Source organism: Mastomys coucha, unplaced genomic scaffold (assembly GCF_008632895.1).
Source record: "Mastomys coucha isolate ucsf_1 unplaced genomic scaffold, UCSF_Mcou_1 pScaffold23, whole genome shotgun sequence".
Classification (NCBI taxonomy): Eukaryota; Metazoa; Chordata; class Mammalia; order Rodentia; family Muridae; genus Mastomys; species Mastomys coucha.
In genome coordinates this window covers 44,578,519-44,597,041 of record NW_022196906.1, presented here as the reverse complement: position 1 = coordinate 44,597,041, position 18,523 = coordinate 44,578,519, and the positions used below count along the sequence as shown (strand labels likewise).

Sequence of the window (18,523 nt, the reverse complement as noted above, 5' to 3'; positions counted from 1 at the left end):
TGTGTGTGTGTGTGTGTGTGTGTGTTTGTGTGTTTGTGTGTGGGGCTTGCATGTGCCGCGGTACATATATGGAGGTCAGAGGAGAACCTGCAGGAGTAGATTCGCTCCTTACAGCATGTGTGCCCCAGGGACTGAACTCAGACTACTAGGCTTGGCAGGAAGTGCTTTTACGTGCTAAGCCATCTCACTGGCCCTATGCCAGGCATTATTGTTGATTTTAATGTAAGTTGGTTGTATGCAGGTCATGCTTGTGTGGCTAGAACTTTACTGGCTGGGTTCTCTCCTCAGCCCCACCATTAGAACTTTTTTGAATAAGAAACATGACTAAAAGCTGGACACAGTAGCTTTAGCATCTAATCCCAGTGTACTTGGAGGAAATAAGAAGTGGAGACAGGAGGATCCTCAGAAGCTCCAGGGATGGGTAGCCTGGGCTATACAGTGGCAAAGACATCCTAGGCTACCCCCTTACTGCCACATGCATATTGTAGCATTGGAACATCTACAGGCTCCCCTCTCCTCACACAGACACAAAGCAGATATTTCTAGGATGGTGGCAAATTTCTGACTTAAAATATATGAAATATGATTACTTTAAGGCTATTCTTTAACTCATCGATACAGCTTTCCAACCAACTCTTTGATATAGTCTTCTAAAGTGTTATTTCTAAAGAACTGAATGTAAATATAGCCTTGAAATAATAGCAGAATTTCTTAGGGACTTTTTTTTTTTTTTAACTTGAACACAGCTAAATTGTTGCTTTGTTAGCAATGGAATTAGCAAAGGGGGTCTTTTTTTTTCTCCCAGTACAGAAGTTGTACGAGAGCTTCTAAAGTTAGGAAGTAAAATGCTGTGTAAGAAGGTAGTTTTGAAGTTTTGTCTTTTTTTTTTTTTAAGCAGGGTGCAGTTTTCATTTTCTAAAGTCAGGAAAACGTCATGCCCATAGCTATGATTACAGAGGAAGTTTGTAGTGAGATGGCTGGAAGGGCTTGGTGAGATGGATTACCAGAAGGAAAACTAACATTTTAAAGAATGTGGTAGAAACACCAATGTGACTGAGTTTGAAATAGCAAGTTTTCATTCTCCAAGTGATCCATAAGACTGAATGAAGTAGTGGCCCACAGAATGATCAGCCTTGTTAGTCCAGCTGCAGAGCACTCAGCGAGCAAGAACACAGCTCTGGGGTCAATCTCCAGCATACAACAACAGATCGGAAGCAGATGCCAGAGAGCTTCCTCCTGCTCTAGAGAGGTACAGTAACAGTTTGTACACTTCTGTCATGGAACTTTGATACATTTTTTTTTTCTGGGATATAGAGTAAGCTATATGTTCCTGTTGACTTGTTGACAGTCCTTGGAAGATTCTAAGGCACTGGCTAACCATAACCCCCTATACCTTCTCGCTACTCATTTATCATACAATGATGGTAACATTAAAACAAACAAACAAAAAAAAGTTTTCTTTTAGCCTGGTAAAAATTTATGCACTAGGTCTTTGAAATATTTTAAGAACCAAATAGATAATTATCTGTTTAGATATAATACAAAATGGAGATAATGAAACAACATCACCCAGACTTTTTGATTTAATGGACTTTAAAAAATAACAGTGCTAATGATAATAATATAGAATAGTTAAGACTAAAGCAGGAAGATTATAAATTCCAGTCTAGCATGGATTAAAAAGCATGACTACCTCCAAAACAAACACACAAGAAACCAAAACAAAACCAAGTAAATATAGAGTGGAGAACTTTATATTTGCTAAGTATAAAGTTAAATATAAATATAAAGCTAAAAAATGTTAAATTCTTACATTTTTATTTCATGTTTATACCAAAAAAAAAAAAAAAAAAAAAAAAAAAAAACAAACTGGAAAAGCCATAGTCTTCTAATGGACTTTTCTAAAGGATTTAAAAAATTTTTTTTGATATGATCTCATGTATCCCAGGATAGCCTCAAAAGTAGCAAATGATGATCTTAAACTTATTATCCTCTTGTCTTCACCTTCTTCGTGCTGGGATTAAATGTGTGCACTGGTTTATGGGTACTGGAGAATGAACTCAAGGCCAAGAAAGTCCTGTAAAATGAACATAATCAACTTTATGAAAAATGTGTAACTTTCCCCCATTATTATATTGCAGATAGTAAAAATTTCAACACATATAACGAATTTTCAAGTACCCTGACATCTGCCATGACGAGCAAGGAACATTCTCGTTAGGTCAATGCTCTTTATCTCTGCTCACTTCCCAGACTTGAAAATACAGACTTTAAATACACAAAAGGAAAAAACAAAACAAAAACAAAAACAAAAAACTAAAACATAACCCCACGTGTTAAATAAGACTTCTAAAATGTAAAATTATGCACTCTGAGTTCACGGAGGCGAGTCATTGACCTTTGTTTTATGAGGCAATATACTTGGTTCTGCACCAGGTCAACTAACTGGAAAGAGTTTAGGAAGTTTGTCTGTGAAACTGCAGGTCAAAGTCAGGGTGTGACAGTGCCCATTAAAGGTAAGTCATGAGTGTATGATCTATGTGAGTTACTAAATACTTTCTGAAGGCTAATTAGGTCTGCCAAATTAACTATTTTTTTTTTAAATCCATAAACTATTTTCTTTAAGGGTGTGATTCAGAGTTTGGTAGCACCAACGACAAAGGGGGCACTGATAGTGAGGGCTGGAGGAACCGACATAGTCTCCTACGTCAGCAGCACACACTCTCCCTTCCTCAGAGGAGCTGGTGGGAAATATTTAATACTCATCTGCGGAGATTCCTGGCCCCGGCCCAAGCCCCGCTTCCCCGGGCAACGCCTCTCTCCTTCCTAGAGACCAGTTTTGAAGTTTACTCTTCCTTCTCCACAGTGTGGGAAGGGACCTTTCTGTTTCTAGGAGACTCCAAGTTGGGAGAAAAAGGCGGGAAATAAAAGGAAGAGCGGCTGCAGGCTGATCGGGCCTGCGAGGCCGTCACGTGGCTCGCGCGCTGCCTGCTGGGGGCCGCACACTCGGCGCCTGCGCAGAGGGGCGGGAAGCGCACCCTCTCGTGCTGTGGCTCTGAGGAGGCAGGTCGCGGCTGGAGCTCCGATTGCGAGTGGGACAAGAGGGTGAGCGCACGCGACCCGTAAAGCAGTGAATGGGGATGGAAGCGGCCTCTCCCGGTCTGGGGCCTGGCGTGGGATCGCAGATGAGAGGGAGGCGAGGGAAAAAGGCGGGAAAGGGCGTGAAGAGACAACAGCGTTGTGAAGAGAGAGCAAAGAGAGAGCAACAGAACGCTGGAGCGACAGTATAGCACACGGGGTGGGGGTGGGGGGGACAGGGACAGGAGGATTGCTGCGAGTTAGAATCCAGCCTTGGCTACCCAGTGAGCTCCAGGGTAGCGTGGTTTATGTGGCGAATCTCAGTCCCAGAAGACCCGAAGCTGAACCAATTACTGCCCGCAGAAGAAAAAGTATAAACAGTGAACAGTTGCACAGGGCGATGCTTCTGATGGCCGTCACTGATGTCTTCACAGAGTGAGGGCGAGCCTGTTAACCCAGACTCAGACTATGCAGGAGTCTTAAATTATGACAGAAACCACTTGCACAAATACAGAATTACGTAATTATAGAAGTTTTATTGGGCTTGTGTGTACATTCTGTTAGTTTGAAATAGGAAACAAGCAGAAAAGGGAAAACTGAAAGGAGAAGGCGTTTTCCTTGGGTTGCTGTCTCTGAAATATTTTTGACTCTTTAGGAACGTCAGTGCATTCACGCATGCATTTTTATTTTTTAATTTTTCTAATTTTTTATTTTTTTTGAACTTCAGTTTAGTACTGTGAAGATAATGGTAGGCACACAGAAGTACTGTGTAGATTTAGAAGCATCTTTATAGTCTGTGTTTTGCTTTTGTTTCCATTATATGCATACTATATATAAGTACTCAGACTCTCTACATTTATCTAACGCATGGTGTTTAAAAGAAATAGAGCTGGGTATGTACGGACTGCCCTTAATCTCAGCACTCAGGAGGCAGAGGCAAGAGAATCTCTGAGTTTGAGGCTAGCCTGGTCTACAGAGTGAGTTTCAGGATAACCAGGGCTACATGAAGAAGAAACCCTGTCTAACCCCATCCCCAAAAGAGAGAAAGAAAGAAGAAAGGAAAGAAAGAAGGAGATAATGTGAATGTAAATAGTTCTTCAGCTCTAAGTAAGATATAGAGTCTATCCTTTTAAGTTTCAATGTCTTTTCAATCTGAACCTTAATAGTTCAGATTCCTAGGACAGTAGCTTCAGAATTTATGGCAAAGCAGTTTGATGGCATGTTAAGGTAAAGGTAGAAAAATAGAAACAATCTCTGACTAGAAGAATGAGGAGATCTTGTTTCTGGGATAGCCCAGTTTTATTTGTTTAAACGTGGTTAGCCATCTCTGCCTATTTCTTTTGGAAAGAAAGGACAGAAAGGGGAGCTCTAGCCTCTAATTTTAATAAAAATGTATAAAGATAGAAGAATCTTAAATGTTCTAAGTGCTGAAACATGATAGACTTGCCAATGAGGTGAGCTGAGCTTGTTTTATATAGACTGGCAGCTGAAAATTGTACAATTAGTAAGTTGGTTTCAGACCTTGGATGTCATGTGATAAAACTCAAGTTTACTGACCCAGAGGGTTTTTGAATGAAGAGTTTTTAGAGTTAGGATAAATTAGAGATAGGAGAAATCAAGTTTAGGAGGCACACTAGGAGAGCAGAAATCAGTAACAGAAGTGGGAAAAGGACACAAAAGAAGAGAACTGTGGTGTGGATATAATACTTAAATTTGGAATTTCTCTAAACGTTATAGTTTGTGTCTCCAGCGAATGATGGCAAACCACCTTGTAAAACCTGACTCTAGAAACTGCAAGAGGTCAAGAGAACTGGAGGTAAGTTTTATGTCCCTGGAGCCTCTTACTCTATTCTATCTATTTCTGAAGTTTCTTTTCTTCAAGAAAGTGCTATTGAACAGCAGAATTTAGTGTTCTCATAGTCTCAGAGGTAGGATTTGTCCTAGCAGGAACTATGTTGACTCCACTTAGCATTTTCACTAAGGACAGACCTATAAAAGTCTACGTGGGAATTTCTTCTTGGTAGCTTTTGGCTTTAAATGTAACCAGAGTGAGTCCATATCTTTTTGGTACATGGGACTTTACATGCATAATTTTTTGCTAAGATGAGCAAAATTCTTATAGGCAGGTCTGGGAATCATACTCAGATCTTCAGGTTTTAGTGGTAAGTGCTTTTGTTCACTGTTGAGCTGTCTTCCAGTCTATATTGCAAAATTGAGCTACCATTTGGCTGTTGTTTAAATTACAGTTATCATTATTATAAAATATATCCACTGGTGCAAGATACAAGGCTATTTTTCTTTTTTCTTTTTTTTTAAACTTTTATTGCATTATGATGAGAAAAGTTATACATGGTTTCAATTTACCTGAATTTGTTAACATTTAAAAACATTTTAAGTAAACAGAATTAAATCACATTCTTGTTTCCCTTTTGTACCCTCAATTTAACAGTCTTATGTAGACGCTTGTCTACAGCAATAGTGAAAATACATTTTTCTCAATATAAATTTTAAAAAACTCCAAACATATTAACTGTATACTTCAAAATAATACATCACTACTACTATTTTCTTAAATGAACAAAAATATATAAAGTCTTTTTGTTTGTTTTGTATTTAGTAGAGTTTAAAATCTTGGCTCTTACTGTGGTACAAGCCCAAAATAAGAACAATTTTTAGACATTGGATTTCATTGTAATAAGGCTGTACTTCAATGACCCTCCTCACATCACCAAAGGATTTTACCTCCTTCGTAGCTAAGCTGAGAGTTGATAGTTCTGCTGTACCAAGAAATGAATTGTAGGCTCAATTTTTGGATACAGGCTTCCTGTTATGGTCAGAGCTATTTGGCTTGAGTGAGTGACTTTATTCTCAGCCCACAGAGAACGGGTTACATTCATTTAAGAAATGGTGTATGTATTAAGATGGTCTAATCCATAAAGTCATTCACCAACTGTTTCAATGAACAATGGTTCTGCTTGGAGGGTGGCACAGACATTAGGTGAGGGTAAGAATTTGGTTCATTAGCTGTGATAATTTGGAAAAGCATTCATCTCAGAGAAAGAGTAACTTATAAAGTCCTCTTCTTCAAACTTGATACAAGAGTTACAAATGTCAAGCAAAGCATTAAGTCTCACTCTTTGTTGTTCTCTTACAAGGCACCTCCCTAGTTAATTGTCTTTGTTTCTTTTGGGTATATAAATACTTTTGAAATATATAAGCTGTTCTGAAAACAATAGTATAGTGTATAGACATGAAATAAACAATACTACTAATAGAGAGGCTGAAATAGAAGAAGCAAGATTTCAAGACACAAGGCTGTTTTTCATTGAGTTAATAGTCATCAAAATGTTAACAACATTTAGTATTTTGAGCAAGGTGTTTTTTGTGTTTAAAGGTTTCTTTGATGATAAAAATTTAAATGACTGGTATGCAATCGCTAGTTTTTTTTTCCCCTTGGTATTTTTTTTTCACTGCTGGAACCTAGTCTAGTGCTTTGTCATTGAACTAGCTCTCAACTCCAAGTGTAGAGTTTCATTTTTAATTCCGAAGTACTAAGGGTTAAACCTATAGCCATAAGTGTGCTAGACAAACGCTGTTGTACAGAACCATGTCCCCAGCCCTTCTGAGAAATGTTCAGTTTGCTTTTTAAATAGAATATATGTGTCTTAAAGATCTTATCATTGATCTATTTTCTTTCTTTTCTTAGCCTCAGGTGTCTGATAGTCCACAGGTACCCTCTCTTGGAAAATCAGAGTCATCTCTCCCTGAGTGTTCTGGACTCTTTTATAAAGAGGAAGCTCTGGAGAAGGATTTGAGTGGTGATGTATAAACAGTGCTTATTTTATGTATACTGACTGTATCATGCAGAAGGTAGATTTTACAACCTACTCCATTTTTTAAACAGATATGAGTAAGGAAATTAATCTGATGTTGTCTACATATGCAAAGATTTTAAGGCAAGTAATTATATTTTTAAAGTTTTTTTTTTTTTGATAGAAAACCTTTTCTCCTGAAAACTTAGTAGTGAAAAATTTAATTCTATGGCTTAAAAATGTATCTGGTGCCTAGAAATTCGAAGTTTTACAATTCTTTTCCAATCCCTTACAATAGATGCATTGAGTATTTTAAGGACATAGTCCCCAGCTTGTCCCAACTTCATTTGTCACATTTCTAGTGCTAATAACCAGAGTGGATATATCTTGGTCTCTAGATGATAGTGTTTTCTGCATTTTATACAGATATCTCTTTGGGAATGGTATTATTTGGTGAAATTAATGGGGTTGGAGTAAAAATAAGTATTTCACATATTTATATTTTATCATTATATATTTGAAGGCTGAATCTAAATATTGGTCTGAGAATGTAAAGCATTACAAGGAGCTTTATAAGGTGCTAGATAGTCACTATACCTGAATAATAATTTATTTTAATAATTTATATAATTTGTTATTAAAGTTATAGTACATAAGATACACTTCCTGTATTTTAAATAATCCAAAATATTTTCTAGACTGCTCTAACTTATCCTGAAGAATACTAGTAAATTAATGAAGCTCTCTCATGGACAAAGCCATGAAAATGAAATAGCTAACAGATACAGTATAAAGAATACATTGATAATGTGTCTAGACTTTATAACTTGCTTTAATATCAACTTTTTCCCTATTAGTGAAAGAGCAGCAGTAGATGCATCTTACATCGATGAGATAGATGGACTCTTCAAAGAAGCCAATATTATTGAAAACTTTCTAGTACAAAAGAGAGAGTTCCTGAAGCAGAGGTTTACAGTGATTACTAACACCCTGCATAAGTAATGTGCCTATGCCAGTTGAAAGTTCCCGTTACTGCTGTGTTCTTCTTGCTAGAGAAAATATGTATTAAAACTGTAACTTTTTCTAAATTTGAAAAGGGTTTTAAGATAGATATTTATATGAAGTATATAATATTTCTTTTGATGGTCAAATATTTGGCACATTATATACAAATGTAAATTAAAAATTATATACATGTTCTTTTCTTTATACTTTACTCCTAAATTGCTTAGCCCTTCTTAAACTATGAAAGAGAACTCTTTTAATTTGATTATGCCTAATAATATTTGTTTAAATAGCAGATGATTTTTGAGATAGTTTTAAAATGTTTTTCTTGGTCATTATTATAAAAGAACATTAAAACATTAAAAGTATTTTGTCTAGCTTCTTAACATATAATAAAACATAACAGTGTGCTATTGCTATTTAATATTACCATTTGATTATTTTTACTTTTAACCATTATATTTAATTAATAAAAATTTGGCTTAAAATATTTTCTTATGATAAAAATAAAAACTGGAAGTTACTATAACCTGGCTATTTCTTTATTTTTTAAGTGTTATGCTATACAAAACCCAGATGAATTCATGGTGTACCTGCCTCAACCTTCCTAGTATCAATATTAAGGTTATGTACTACCAAGTCTGGCTGTCAAGTGGCTTTTTACCTATTAACCATATTGATTTGTAAAGTTTATGAATTATATTTAGAAGCTTTAGCTGTAGAATGGATGGTATGGAAATTAGTAATATGGGACTCAGAAGATCATGGCTTAAACATGGCTTTGGCAGGCTACTTCAGTCCTATGATAATATGAAGTTGAATTTGGTCTAGAAAAGTGGTTCTCAACCTTCCAAATGCTACAACCCTTCAGTACAGTTCCTCATGTTGTTGTGACTCCCAACATAAAATTATTTTTATTTCTGATTCATAACTAATTTTGCTACTATTATGAATCATGATGTAAATATCAGTGTTTTCTGATGGTCTTAGGAGACTCCAGTAAAAGGGTTGTCCGACCCCAAAGGAGTCATGACCCGAAGGTTTGAGAAATGCTGGTCTAGAGGATCTCTTCTCAGATGAAAAATTCCTTCTTTGATTCAAATAAAGTACAGCTATGATTTTATTCAAAATGATCTATATAACATATAACTAACATTAGTCGAATCCAAAAGAACTATCTCCACTTTTTATCATATAGACAATTTGGTCTTTTCTGTGCATATTTTCTAATATAAGCATAGGGCACCACAAGGAATTTGTATTTTCAAATTAGGCAGTATCTTTTTACCTGGATGCTTGTAAATTTTCATTCTATCAAGTTACTTGTTTGTTTGAGGCAGGGTCTATGTAATTCTGGATGGCCTAGAACTCACTATGTAGGTCAGGCTGTTCTTGAGCTCTCAGAGTTCCAGCTGCTCTGCATAGATTGTTGGAATTAAAAGAGAAAAGAAAAAACAATAACAACAACAAAATAGGAATGAGGTGCTGAATCTCATTTTTTGTTATTTTTGCTTCCTAGCAGTGTTTGTTATTAGGTTCTCAAAGATACTTGTTAAACTAATAAAATTATGTATTGTGATATGTATTAATGGCCTCTCATGTATTGTAAGAGAATGCTTTTCATAAAACTAACGAATGTCACCTTTAATTACAGCACTCAGAAGGCAGAGGCAGGTGGATCTCTGAGTTGGAGGCCAGCCTGGTCTACAGAGCGAGCTCCTGGACAGCCAGGACTACACAGAGAGACCCTTTCTTGAAAACCCAGCCCAACCCAACCCAAACTAAAAATAGCCTCCCCCCCAAAAAAAAAACAAACTAGTGAATGTAAAAGAAAAGGGATAAGATAAAAGGGGAAAGGGTGAGCTATTTGCCTGCCAGTCTAAATTGAGACTTCATTCTGTCTGAATCATTCAGAGGAGAGAGGTTGTGTAATGAACCCCTGAATCTGCTTGCATGGACTTAACAGCAGGTGGGGGCAAATTCCAAAAAGGGATGGTTAAGGAGGCAGGCTGTTATTGGTTCGATTTTAATGTCAAAGATTAGAGTTGGTTAGAATACTTGCCATAGAACTGAGACTAAGTTTACCAATGTTTTGAGGCCCCGCCCCTCCTCTTCCCTGCCCTTCAGTCTCATTGGATCACAGAGCCAGGGACAACCCAGGCTCATTATTTACTTAATAAGACCATTGGCTGGAGATTCGGAAATCTCACGACCTGTGGCCGGTCCTGAACTGAGTTAAATAATATTTCCTTAACTCTTTCCGCGTTTCTACAGCAGCCTTTCTGACTCCTCAGGGGTTCTTTCTGTGGCACTGTACCATCTCTCAGGTAGGGGACTACCCTCTCTCCCTTCCTTCCCTGGGCCACTTCTTACCAGTCTGCAGTTGGACTGCAGTGCCTGGGTCCTGAAGATTATAGCTGGCTTTGGAAGCTTCTTTGTGTGATGCAGGCAGCACGCCACAGGGGAGAAGTGAAAGCAGGCTTGATTTACCAACCACAGGGTTGGTGTACTCATCCTGTGGAAACAGCCAGTCAGCTATTGTGGCTCACTGGAGAAGGGTTCAGTCCAGAGATTTGATTGGTCCTGGATGACGCAAAGGGTTTTTCTCTTTCCTGATTTTTCCCAACTGAAAACCACTGCTTTGTATTCAGATGCAAATGTTTGGTTCTCCTATTTGCATTCCAGAAAGCTGTCTCAAACCCTGTGGTTTTGTTCTGTAGCTTTCTATTATAGTTACTACTTCAAGAATCCCAGCACTTGGGAGTCAGAGGGAGGTGGATTTCTGAGTTCGAGGCCAGCCTGGTCTACAGAGTGAGTTCCAGGACAGCCAGAGCAATACAGAGAAACCCTGTCTTGGAAAAAAAAAAAAAAAGAATTTATTTTCAGTAATTGGCTAATATAGAACTGCCAGAAGTGGCACCAAAATGCACAGTCAATTATAAAGTTATCTAAGTACTTAGTGTATGGAAGACAGCATGTTAGGTGCTAGGAGCGGGGAGGTATAGCTAGACTTTGTATTCAAAGAATACTGCTATGAGATTGTAAAGTACATCGGCCTTTCTTGCACAAGCCAGCAAGATAAGGGCCACTGGAAAGCTATTGCAGCGAGGAAATGAGAATGCTGTGCTGAAGAAGCAGGTGACCCAGAAACTGGAACTTGAAGGTTAAATTGCATATTTCATCTGAGGGAGATGAGAAATATCCTAGGTGAAGAGAATAGAATGGTCATGAGACTAGAGAGCAATCCAGCTGGGCTGGAGTGACCAGCTAGGGTGGGCTGGGACTATACAAGGTCTTCAAGTACCTGGTCAAGTAGTTTCAACAATTACAAGTGATTTGTGAGTTGTGGAATAAGGGATGATGCAGCCTGATTTATGTGTAGGAGATTTAATTTTCATATTATTGCACTGGTTGAAAAGTATCTTCCCTGCTCGTCCAGATAATTAGAATCTCTAGTCCTGATGAGCTATGTAGAGCTGGAGGCAACTGTCTGAAGTCTCTAACCCTTAAGATGAATGACTCCAGGAACTCGCCTCACTGAGTTTCTCTTTCCAGTTTTGCCTCCAACTGAGAGGTTGCTAAGAGTCAAGGGCCTGAATTAGGCAGTAGGAAGTGACACATAGGAAGGAGAAGTTGAGGCAGCAGGGCTGAGGAAGATGAGCTTAGGATAGGAAAGAAATGTGTAGTTCCAGGGAGAGACTGATGAAAATAGAGTCACCCATGCTGAATTTTGAGCCTGAGGAATTTATACATAAGGCATGGAAGTCATCTTTTTTCAAATTTCCCCTACTGGCCTGTGCCACTGGTGTCAGAAGAACTGTATTGAAAGGAGAGTGAGCAAGGTGAATTCAATGCCCACAGAGAGACTGAAGGGAGATGTTTGCTGGTGGAAGAGCCGATTCAGAAGAGAGGATAAAGAGTTAAGAGCCAGGTCTAAGGCATAACTGGAGAATTTAAGAGTCAAGACAAGATTACTAAGGGTGAATGTTGAAATTAAAGTATAAAGGTCCAAGTTATACCTTGACATTTATGTAGTGATAAAGGGGAAAGGGTCAGTAGGGGAGATTAACATTTGCTAAGTATGATTGCATTTCATTATGATGAGAGATCTGAGTAGGAGTCATTAACCTCTCTTAACCCTTATTTTATCTTCCATAAAACTTGAAGTTTGGCAGGGGTAAGATGTTTGCCTAAAGTTACCAGCTAATGAATAAGGTAGCTGACGGGAAGCAGCATAGTTAAAGGGCAATGAAGTTAAAACAGCAATTAAATGTTAGAATAGCTTATCTCCCAAACCAAGAATGGAAACAGGCGTAAAGAGGTGGTGTCAGCCATATCAAGTACTACATACAAAAAGTTTGAGGAGTATAACATGGAGCATTGAGCATATAGATAGATAAATATAATCTAACATGAAGATGCCGCAGAGATGGCTCAGTGGTTAAGAACACTGGCTGCTGTTCTAAATGATTCAGGTTTGATTCTCAGCATGCACATGATGACTTACAACCATCCTTAATGGAAGTCCCCGGGAATCCAACATCCACTTTTGACTACTGAGGGTACCAGGCATACACATGGTGCAAAGCTATAAAAAACTAAAATATTTATAATTTATGTGTATCTAGTTGGGCTGTTCAGTTTCACTCTATGTAAAGTAGCTAATCTTTTTATCAGGGAGTTTTAATCTAAAAGAAGAAGATAAATTCACCACTGTTTACAAGAGAAGAGTAAGAAAAGTCTAGATTTCTCTTTGCTTTTTTTCAAAGCGTTTTCTTAAGACCTCTAATACTACCTCTATTCCTGCCTTTTAGCCCCTGCTTGTTTCACCCCAGAGACTATATATTAGGAATGGGGTAGAGTCTGGGAGTCTAGGAATTCAGATTTCAACTCCTGTACCAGAGAGTAGTGGGTTGTACTTCTGTTGCAAATAATCTTCAGACAGGACTAAGACAGGACAGGACTGTGGGATGACTCATCTGACCCCCCAGGCAGCGAGTTCCTCTTCTTGGGTTGGGAGATTTGTCAGTCTTTCAGCAGTGTCTAGCTCTTTCTTGAGAAACTAAAATAACTCAGAGAAAGGAAATCATCTGTAGTGCATATTATTGTATTGATCATTTAAAGTTAAATAATATTAAACATTTTGGGGATATGTATTGTATTCTAAAGCTTTCCATAAACTTGCATGGTCACTTACAACCTTAGGCATGGGAAGAATTTTTATTTCTGTCTTAGAAAAATAGAAAAAGCACAGAGGTTGAAAACCTTACTTTGGAAGTGACTTAAGATTTGAGCCTATGTGCTCTGGCTGTGCTCTGGCTGTGCTCTTTAAAGGAAGTAGTAACATTTGAGTTAGACCTTGAACAATAGGTAGAGTTTTCTTTACTTTTTCTGGTGTGTGTGTGTGTATGTGTGTGCGTGCAAGCAAAGGTGAGAAGCTGATAGCAATTTGTTTTTCACCTTTATTTTTTGAGATAAGATTTCTCTCTGACCCTGAAGCTAATCACTAACTGGGCTAGACCGGCGGGCCAATGAACTGTGGAATCTTCCACTGTCTCACTCACTGTTAGGATAACAAGGCCTGGTGCTGTGCCCAGTGCTTTTGTTATTGCTGTTGTTCTTCATGTGGGTGTTGGAGTTGCATAGCGAGCAACTTACAGACTGCATCTCCCACTCCCCACTGCTCTCCTCTCTCCTTCTGAGGCAGAAGATTACTCAGTAGCCCAGGCTGGCCCCCTTATGTGCCTCTTTTCTGAGCACTGGGATTACAGTTGTGTGCCACCACAACTGCCAGACATTCTTCTCATGTGGTTTTATGTTTCAGTGTTGGAATCCATCACAGGGCCTTGTGGGTGTTGGAGAGGACCTTTACTTCTGGTCTACATCCTCAGCTGTAATCTTCTTAGGGAGAGGCTTGGGGAGGGCATTCAGGGTGAAATGAATGTTATTTGGGAAAACAAGGAAGAGCTGGGCCTGATGAAATTGTTATATTTAGGGAAATAAAAGGTCACACATGCTGCAAATTTTAATATTTCAAAGAAATGGATCATATGCTGTAAAATAAATTGCTAAAAGAACATAGATCTCATGTCTTGGGATAAATTGATCTGTTAATTTTTCTAGTCTAGACTCATGTACCACTGAAACCTTCTAGGAAGTAAAGGATTGTAGGCAAATTACAAGTCACTATGTTCTAACTAAAGTTATATTTGACCACACCTCTCTGCATTCATTCTTGTGAAGTCTTTTAAGTAGGAAGTAACAGGGATGGTGTTCACCTCCTGATTATAGGATAGGGTTTTACTCTTGGAGCTAAGGATTGGTATGGTTCCGAATGGAGAATCCACGTTGGTACCTTCAGAATGAGAAAGAGGGGAGAGGAATTTGGAGAGTATGTGGTTTAGATTTATACTTCCCTCAAGCTTCTAGTTCACAGAATTATCTATGGGGGAATGAGCATGTTATCCGGAGATCCTGTAACAGTGTGTGTGTGTGTGTGCATGTATACATGTGTGTGTATGCACATGTGCACATGTGTGTATGTATATGTGTGTACTTGTTTGTGTGCATACATGCATGTTTATTTGGTTATGTGTGTGTGTATGTGTGTGTGCTTTTTGCTTGTCTTTGACAGTTTTGAAGGAGTACGTGGGGAATACTACCAGAAAACCATGTTGGGATCAAAGCAGAATCTGCCGTGCATTGCCCCGCTGCTGACCACGGTGGAGGAGACTCTGAGTGTCATCTCTGCTCGGGTCCGAGGACACATTCCTGAATGGCTTAATGGCTATCTGCTTCGAGTTGGACCTGGGAAGTTTGAGTTTGGAAAGGACAGGTAAGCCTAGATTTTAGAAAACAGTTTGGGCTTCGTGGTGTGGTTTGAGTCTGTAGTACATGCATTCGCTCCTGTTCATCTCTGAAATGACTACTGGCACTCTTCCCCTTTGGATACAGATAAGGAAATTATTGCCTAGAGGAGGGAAAAAGTATTCTTTAAAACCATTTTTTTCTCCCTCACTCGCAGTTCAAGTTGTGAATTTGAAGTTCTCTTTGGGTTTATGGCCCCAAGGAAACCATACAAAAATCTCTGTGAGACTACTGAGACATTTCGCCATGAGGCCCTGAAGGAAGAGAACCTTACTTCATCTTCTACTTCTTACTTTACCATCCTGACCCTTCCAGTCACAAGGTCCTCTTTCAGTTTCTCCTTCTTGTGCTCAGTATCTTGGATGCTTTCTTAACTATCTTCCCTAATCTCTCAGGACTGATTTTTGTCTTGACGTCAACTCAAATCTCACTTCCTGTGGCTTTTCCTGTGGCTTCTCATCAGTTCTCTTCATTGCCAAAATGCAGTAAAATAAAGGGTTTTGGTACTGGCAAAATCCTTATTGCCAGTGCCCATCCTCTTGGTTTGTTTATTTTTTTAAAAATTGCCTATTTATCATTTATTTTATTTCTATGAGTGTCTTGCCCAATTTTAAGAATACGTATCATGGATATATGCCTTGTGCCTGCAGAGATTATAAGAGAGGTGCTGGGTCCCCAGAAACTGGAGTTATGGGTGATTGTGAGCCACCATGTAGGTACAGAGAACTGAACCCATGTCCTCTATAAGAGCAACAAGAACTATCAACTGCTGAACCATCTCTCCAGTCTTGTTTGTTTTTCTTGTTTCTTGTTTATGTATGTTAGCTGTGTTCCTCCACTAGGATGTAAGTTCCACGAGGGCAGAAAAGCTTCCTGATTTATCCAAATGTTCCCAGTATCTTAAACAATAGCCTGTACTTAGCTAACAATGATGAAAACATTGGTACATGGTACCTACACGGTACCATGGTACTATGTAGCTACAATGGGTGAAAACCTAGAAGGTCTTCAGGATATCATTTCTTTGTGTGTTTAAGAGAGAGGGATACAAAGTGATGGGAAGAGATGGCTAGGAGGTAGTCTGCTCTGTGATGCTTTTAAATGTTAGACAATTTTTGTATGAAAAAATGTGAACTATAGTAAAGTTATTGGGGTGTGGTGGGGACAGGCATGTACTACCCAACTCAATGACCTCTAGCAACTTTATGCTACTCCTTGCTGGTCTTCTCTACTATTTCTGTAGACTTATTTTTAAAACTGCAGTCATATTGGGCCATGAAGAGATGGCTCAGCGGTTTATAGCACTTGTAGCTATTGCAGAAGACCCCAGTTCAAGTCCCAGCACCCACATGGTAACTTACAACTATCTAGAACTCCAGTTCCAGGGGATGAAACTCTCTTTTGACCTCCCCAGGCAAACATGTGGTGCACATATGTACATGAAAGCAAACACTCTAATACATGTAAAATAAAAAAAAAAAATCAAAGCCAAATCCAGTAAGAAAAGAATTGCAATCACCAGTAGATTTTTCTGTTCTACTTTTTAAAGATGAATGCTATCACAACAGCAAGACAGCTCAGTGAGTAAAGGTGTTTGCTAATAAGCCCGGGAGCTTAGTGTAGCCCACATGGCAAAGAAGAGAACCAACTCTTTGGCATGTTCTTTAACCTCCACACATGTTCTGTGGCACACACACACACACACACACACACACACACACACACACTTAAAAACTCACACTATCATAACCTTAGGTTGCTACAAAGTAGGGAGACAAGTTTTTTTTTTTTTGAGTTGATGATATTCCAGGGCTTATTTTATTAATTATAAAAATTGAGCAATATATGTTTACCATAAGCTTACTGTCATAACTACTGAGAAAGATACAGTTCAGTGGCATTTTGAGTCCATTTGGCCTGTTGTGCCACCATCATTAAAACCATCCACAGAACTCATTTCATATTAAAGAACTGAACAACTACACCATAAGAGTTAATTCCTTGCTTTCTTCCCTTCTTCCACCACGTACAATTCGACCTTTGTCAGTTACACCAGAGGCTGTGCCCAGCTGTCACACCCCATCCTGCCTCTCCATCTCTTTGTTGGAACTAGGCCAAGGACCAAGAGAAAGAGACATTCTCAGACTATTTTGAAAATCTGTGTTTCATAATTGCATACATTTTAACTTGCAGAGCCTGGTATTCACTGAATGGTATACATGCGTGAAGTGCGGAGAAGCGCTGCCGCAGACTGAAGCAAGAGGCCTTTAAGGAGTTACTTTAGAGGTCCGATTGCAGCGGGTGCTGAGGAGGATGGAGGCCTAGGGAGAGGTTGAAAATCAAAGTGCACAAACCAGTAGATAACATAGTGGGGAAAAAAAGTGGGAAAGCATAGATACACAAACATGAGAGAGAGCAGAGAAGTATCCATTGAAACTGAAAAAAACGTATGAGATTTTATAGGTCCCAATGTAAATACATTTGAAAACCTTGAATAACTTCCTAGGGAATATGAATTACTAGAATGGATAGAGATGGAAAGTTTAAGCAGATTGACTTTTTGGATGATGAAATAGAGACACCTATTATATATGTATATATTGCACAAAACTCAGATTATTTCAAAGATAATTCAAAAATTCATATATGAGGTAGTCTGATATTGCTTTATAAATTATCTTTGGGCATTGGAAATGGAAGAAAATGTCCCAATTGATTTTATGAAGAAAGCATCATTTTAATATATGAAGATATATTAAAATATATTTTAATATAATGTAAGAAAGGAAACCTCAGAATAGTTATATTTATAAATATATATGCAAAGGAGCAAGATATAAAGCAGTTGTTTGGCACTGATGAATTTTTTTTTCATTTGTGAACTTTTCATTTATTTGGGTTTTTTTTGTTTTGTTTTTGTTTTTATTTTGTTTTGTTTTAAGTTTTATTGCATTATAATGAGAAAAGTTACATGATTTCAATTTATCTGAATTTGTTAACATTTAAAAACATATTTTAAATAAATAGAATTAAATCACATTCTTGTTTTCCTTTTGTACCCCAACTCCTCCCAGAGACCCCCTTCAATACCTACAATATCTTTTTTGTCATATTCTTTAAAATTTATAAAATATTATAACAATAGAAATGAGTATTATAAAAGTTGTTTGATATAAAACAACAATCAATTTAACAGTCTTATGTAGATACTTGTCTACGGCAATACTGAAAATACACACATTTTTCTCAATATGAATTTTAAATAACTCCAAACATATTAACTGTATATTTCAAAATAATACATCACTACTAATATTTTCTTAAATGAACATAAACATATAAAGTGTTTTTGTTTGTTTTGTATTTAGTAGAGCTTAAAATCTTGGCTCTTACTGTGATAACTTGATACAAGACTTACAAACGTCAAGCAAATCATTCAGTCTCACTCTTTGTTGTTCTCTTACAAGCCACCTCCCAATTTAATTGTCTACATTTCTTTTGGGTATATAAATACTTTTAAAATTTGTAAGCTGTTCTGAGAACCATAGTATTAGTACAAAAACATGAAATAAACAATACTACTAATAGAGAGGCTGAGATAGGAGAAGCAAGATCTCAAGACCATTATGTTGTATACAGCAAGATACTGTCACAAACAAACTGAAAGTGTATATGGATTGTATAATATTGGATCTATTTCTCCAATTACCAAATTAGAGAGACCACTGGATGACAGTCAATAAATTTCTAATTCCTCATAT

The 18,523-nt window shown here is 37.9% G+C and overlaps 2 protein-coding genes across 2 annotated transcripts in view; both read left to right on the top strand.

The window, feature by feature from the left end:
• Window positions 1-3,010: 3,010 nt before the first annotated feature.
• Tex12 (testis expressed 12) lies at window positions 3,011-8,308 on the top strand. The gene is made up of 5 exons (XM_031344499.1): window positions 3,011-3,105; window positions 4,816-4,894; window positions 6,785-6,896; window positions 6,983-7,034; window positions 7,748-8,308. Exons 2-5 carry the CDS (start codon window positions 4,832-4,834, stop codon window positions 7,890-7,892), a joined length of 372 nt encoding a protein of 123 aa, XP_031200359.1. The 5' UTR covers window positions 3,011-3,105; window positions 4,816-4,831; the 3' UTR covers window positions 7,893-8,308.
• A 1,681-nt stretch (window positions 8,309-9,989) lies between these two features.
• Window positions 9,990-18,523, top strand: part of Bco2 (beta-carotene oxygenase 2) — a 26,947-nt gene continuing 18,413 nt past the window's right edge. The window contains exons 1-2 of the mRNA XM_031344498.1: window positions 9,990-10,222; window positions 14,530-14,730. Coding sequence (XP_031200358.1) covers window positions 14,567-14,730 — 164 coding nt within the window. The 5' untranslated portion in view covers window positions 9,990-10,222; window positions 14,530-14,566. The remainder of the gene's footprint in view (window positions 10,223-14,529; window positions 14,731-18,523) is intronic.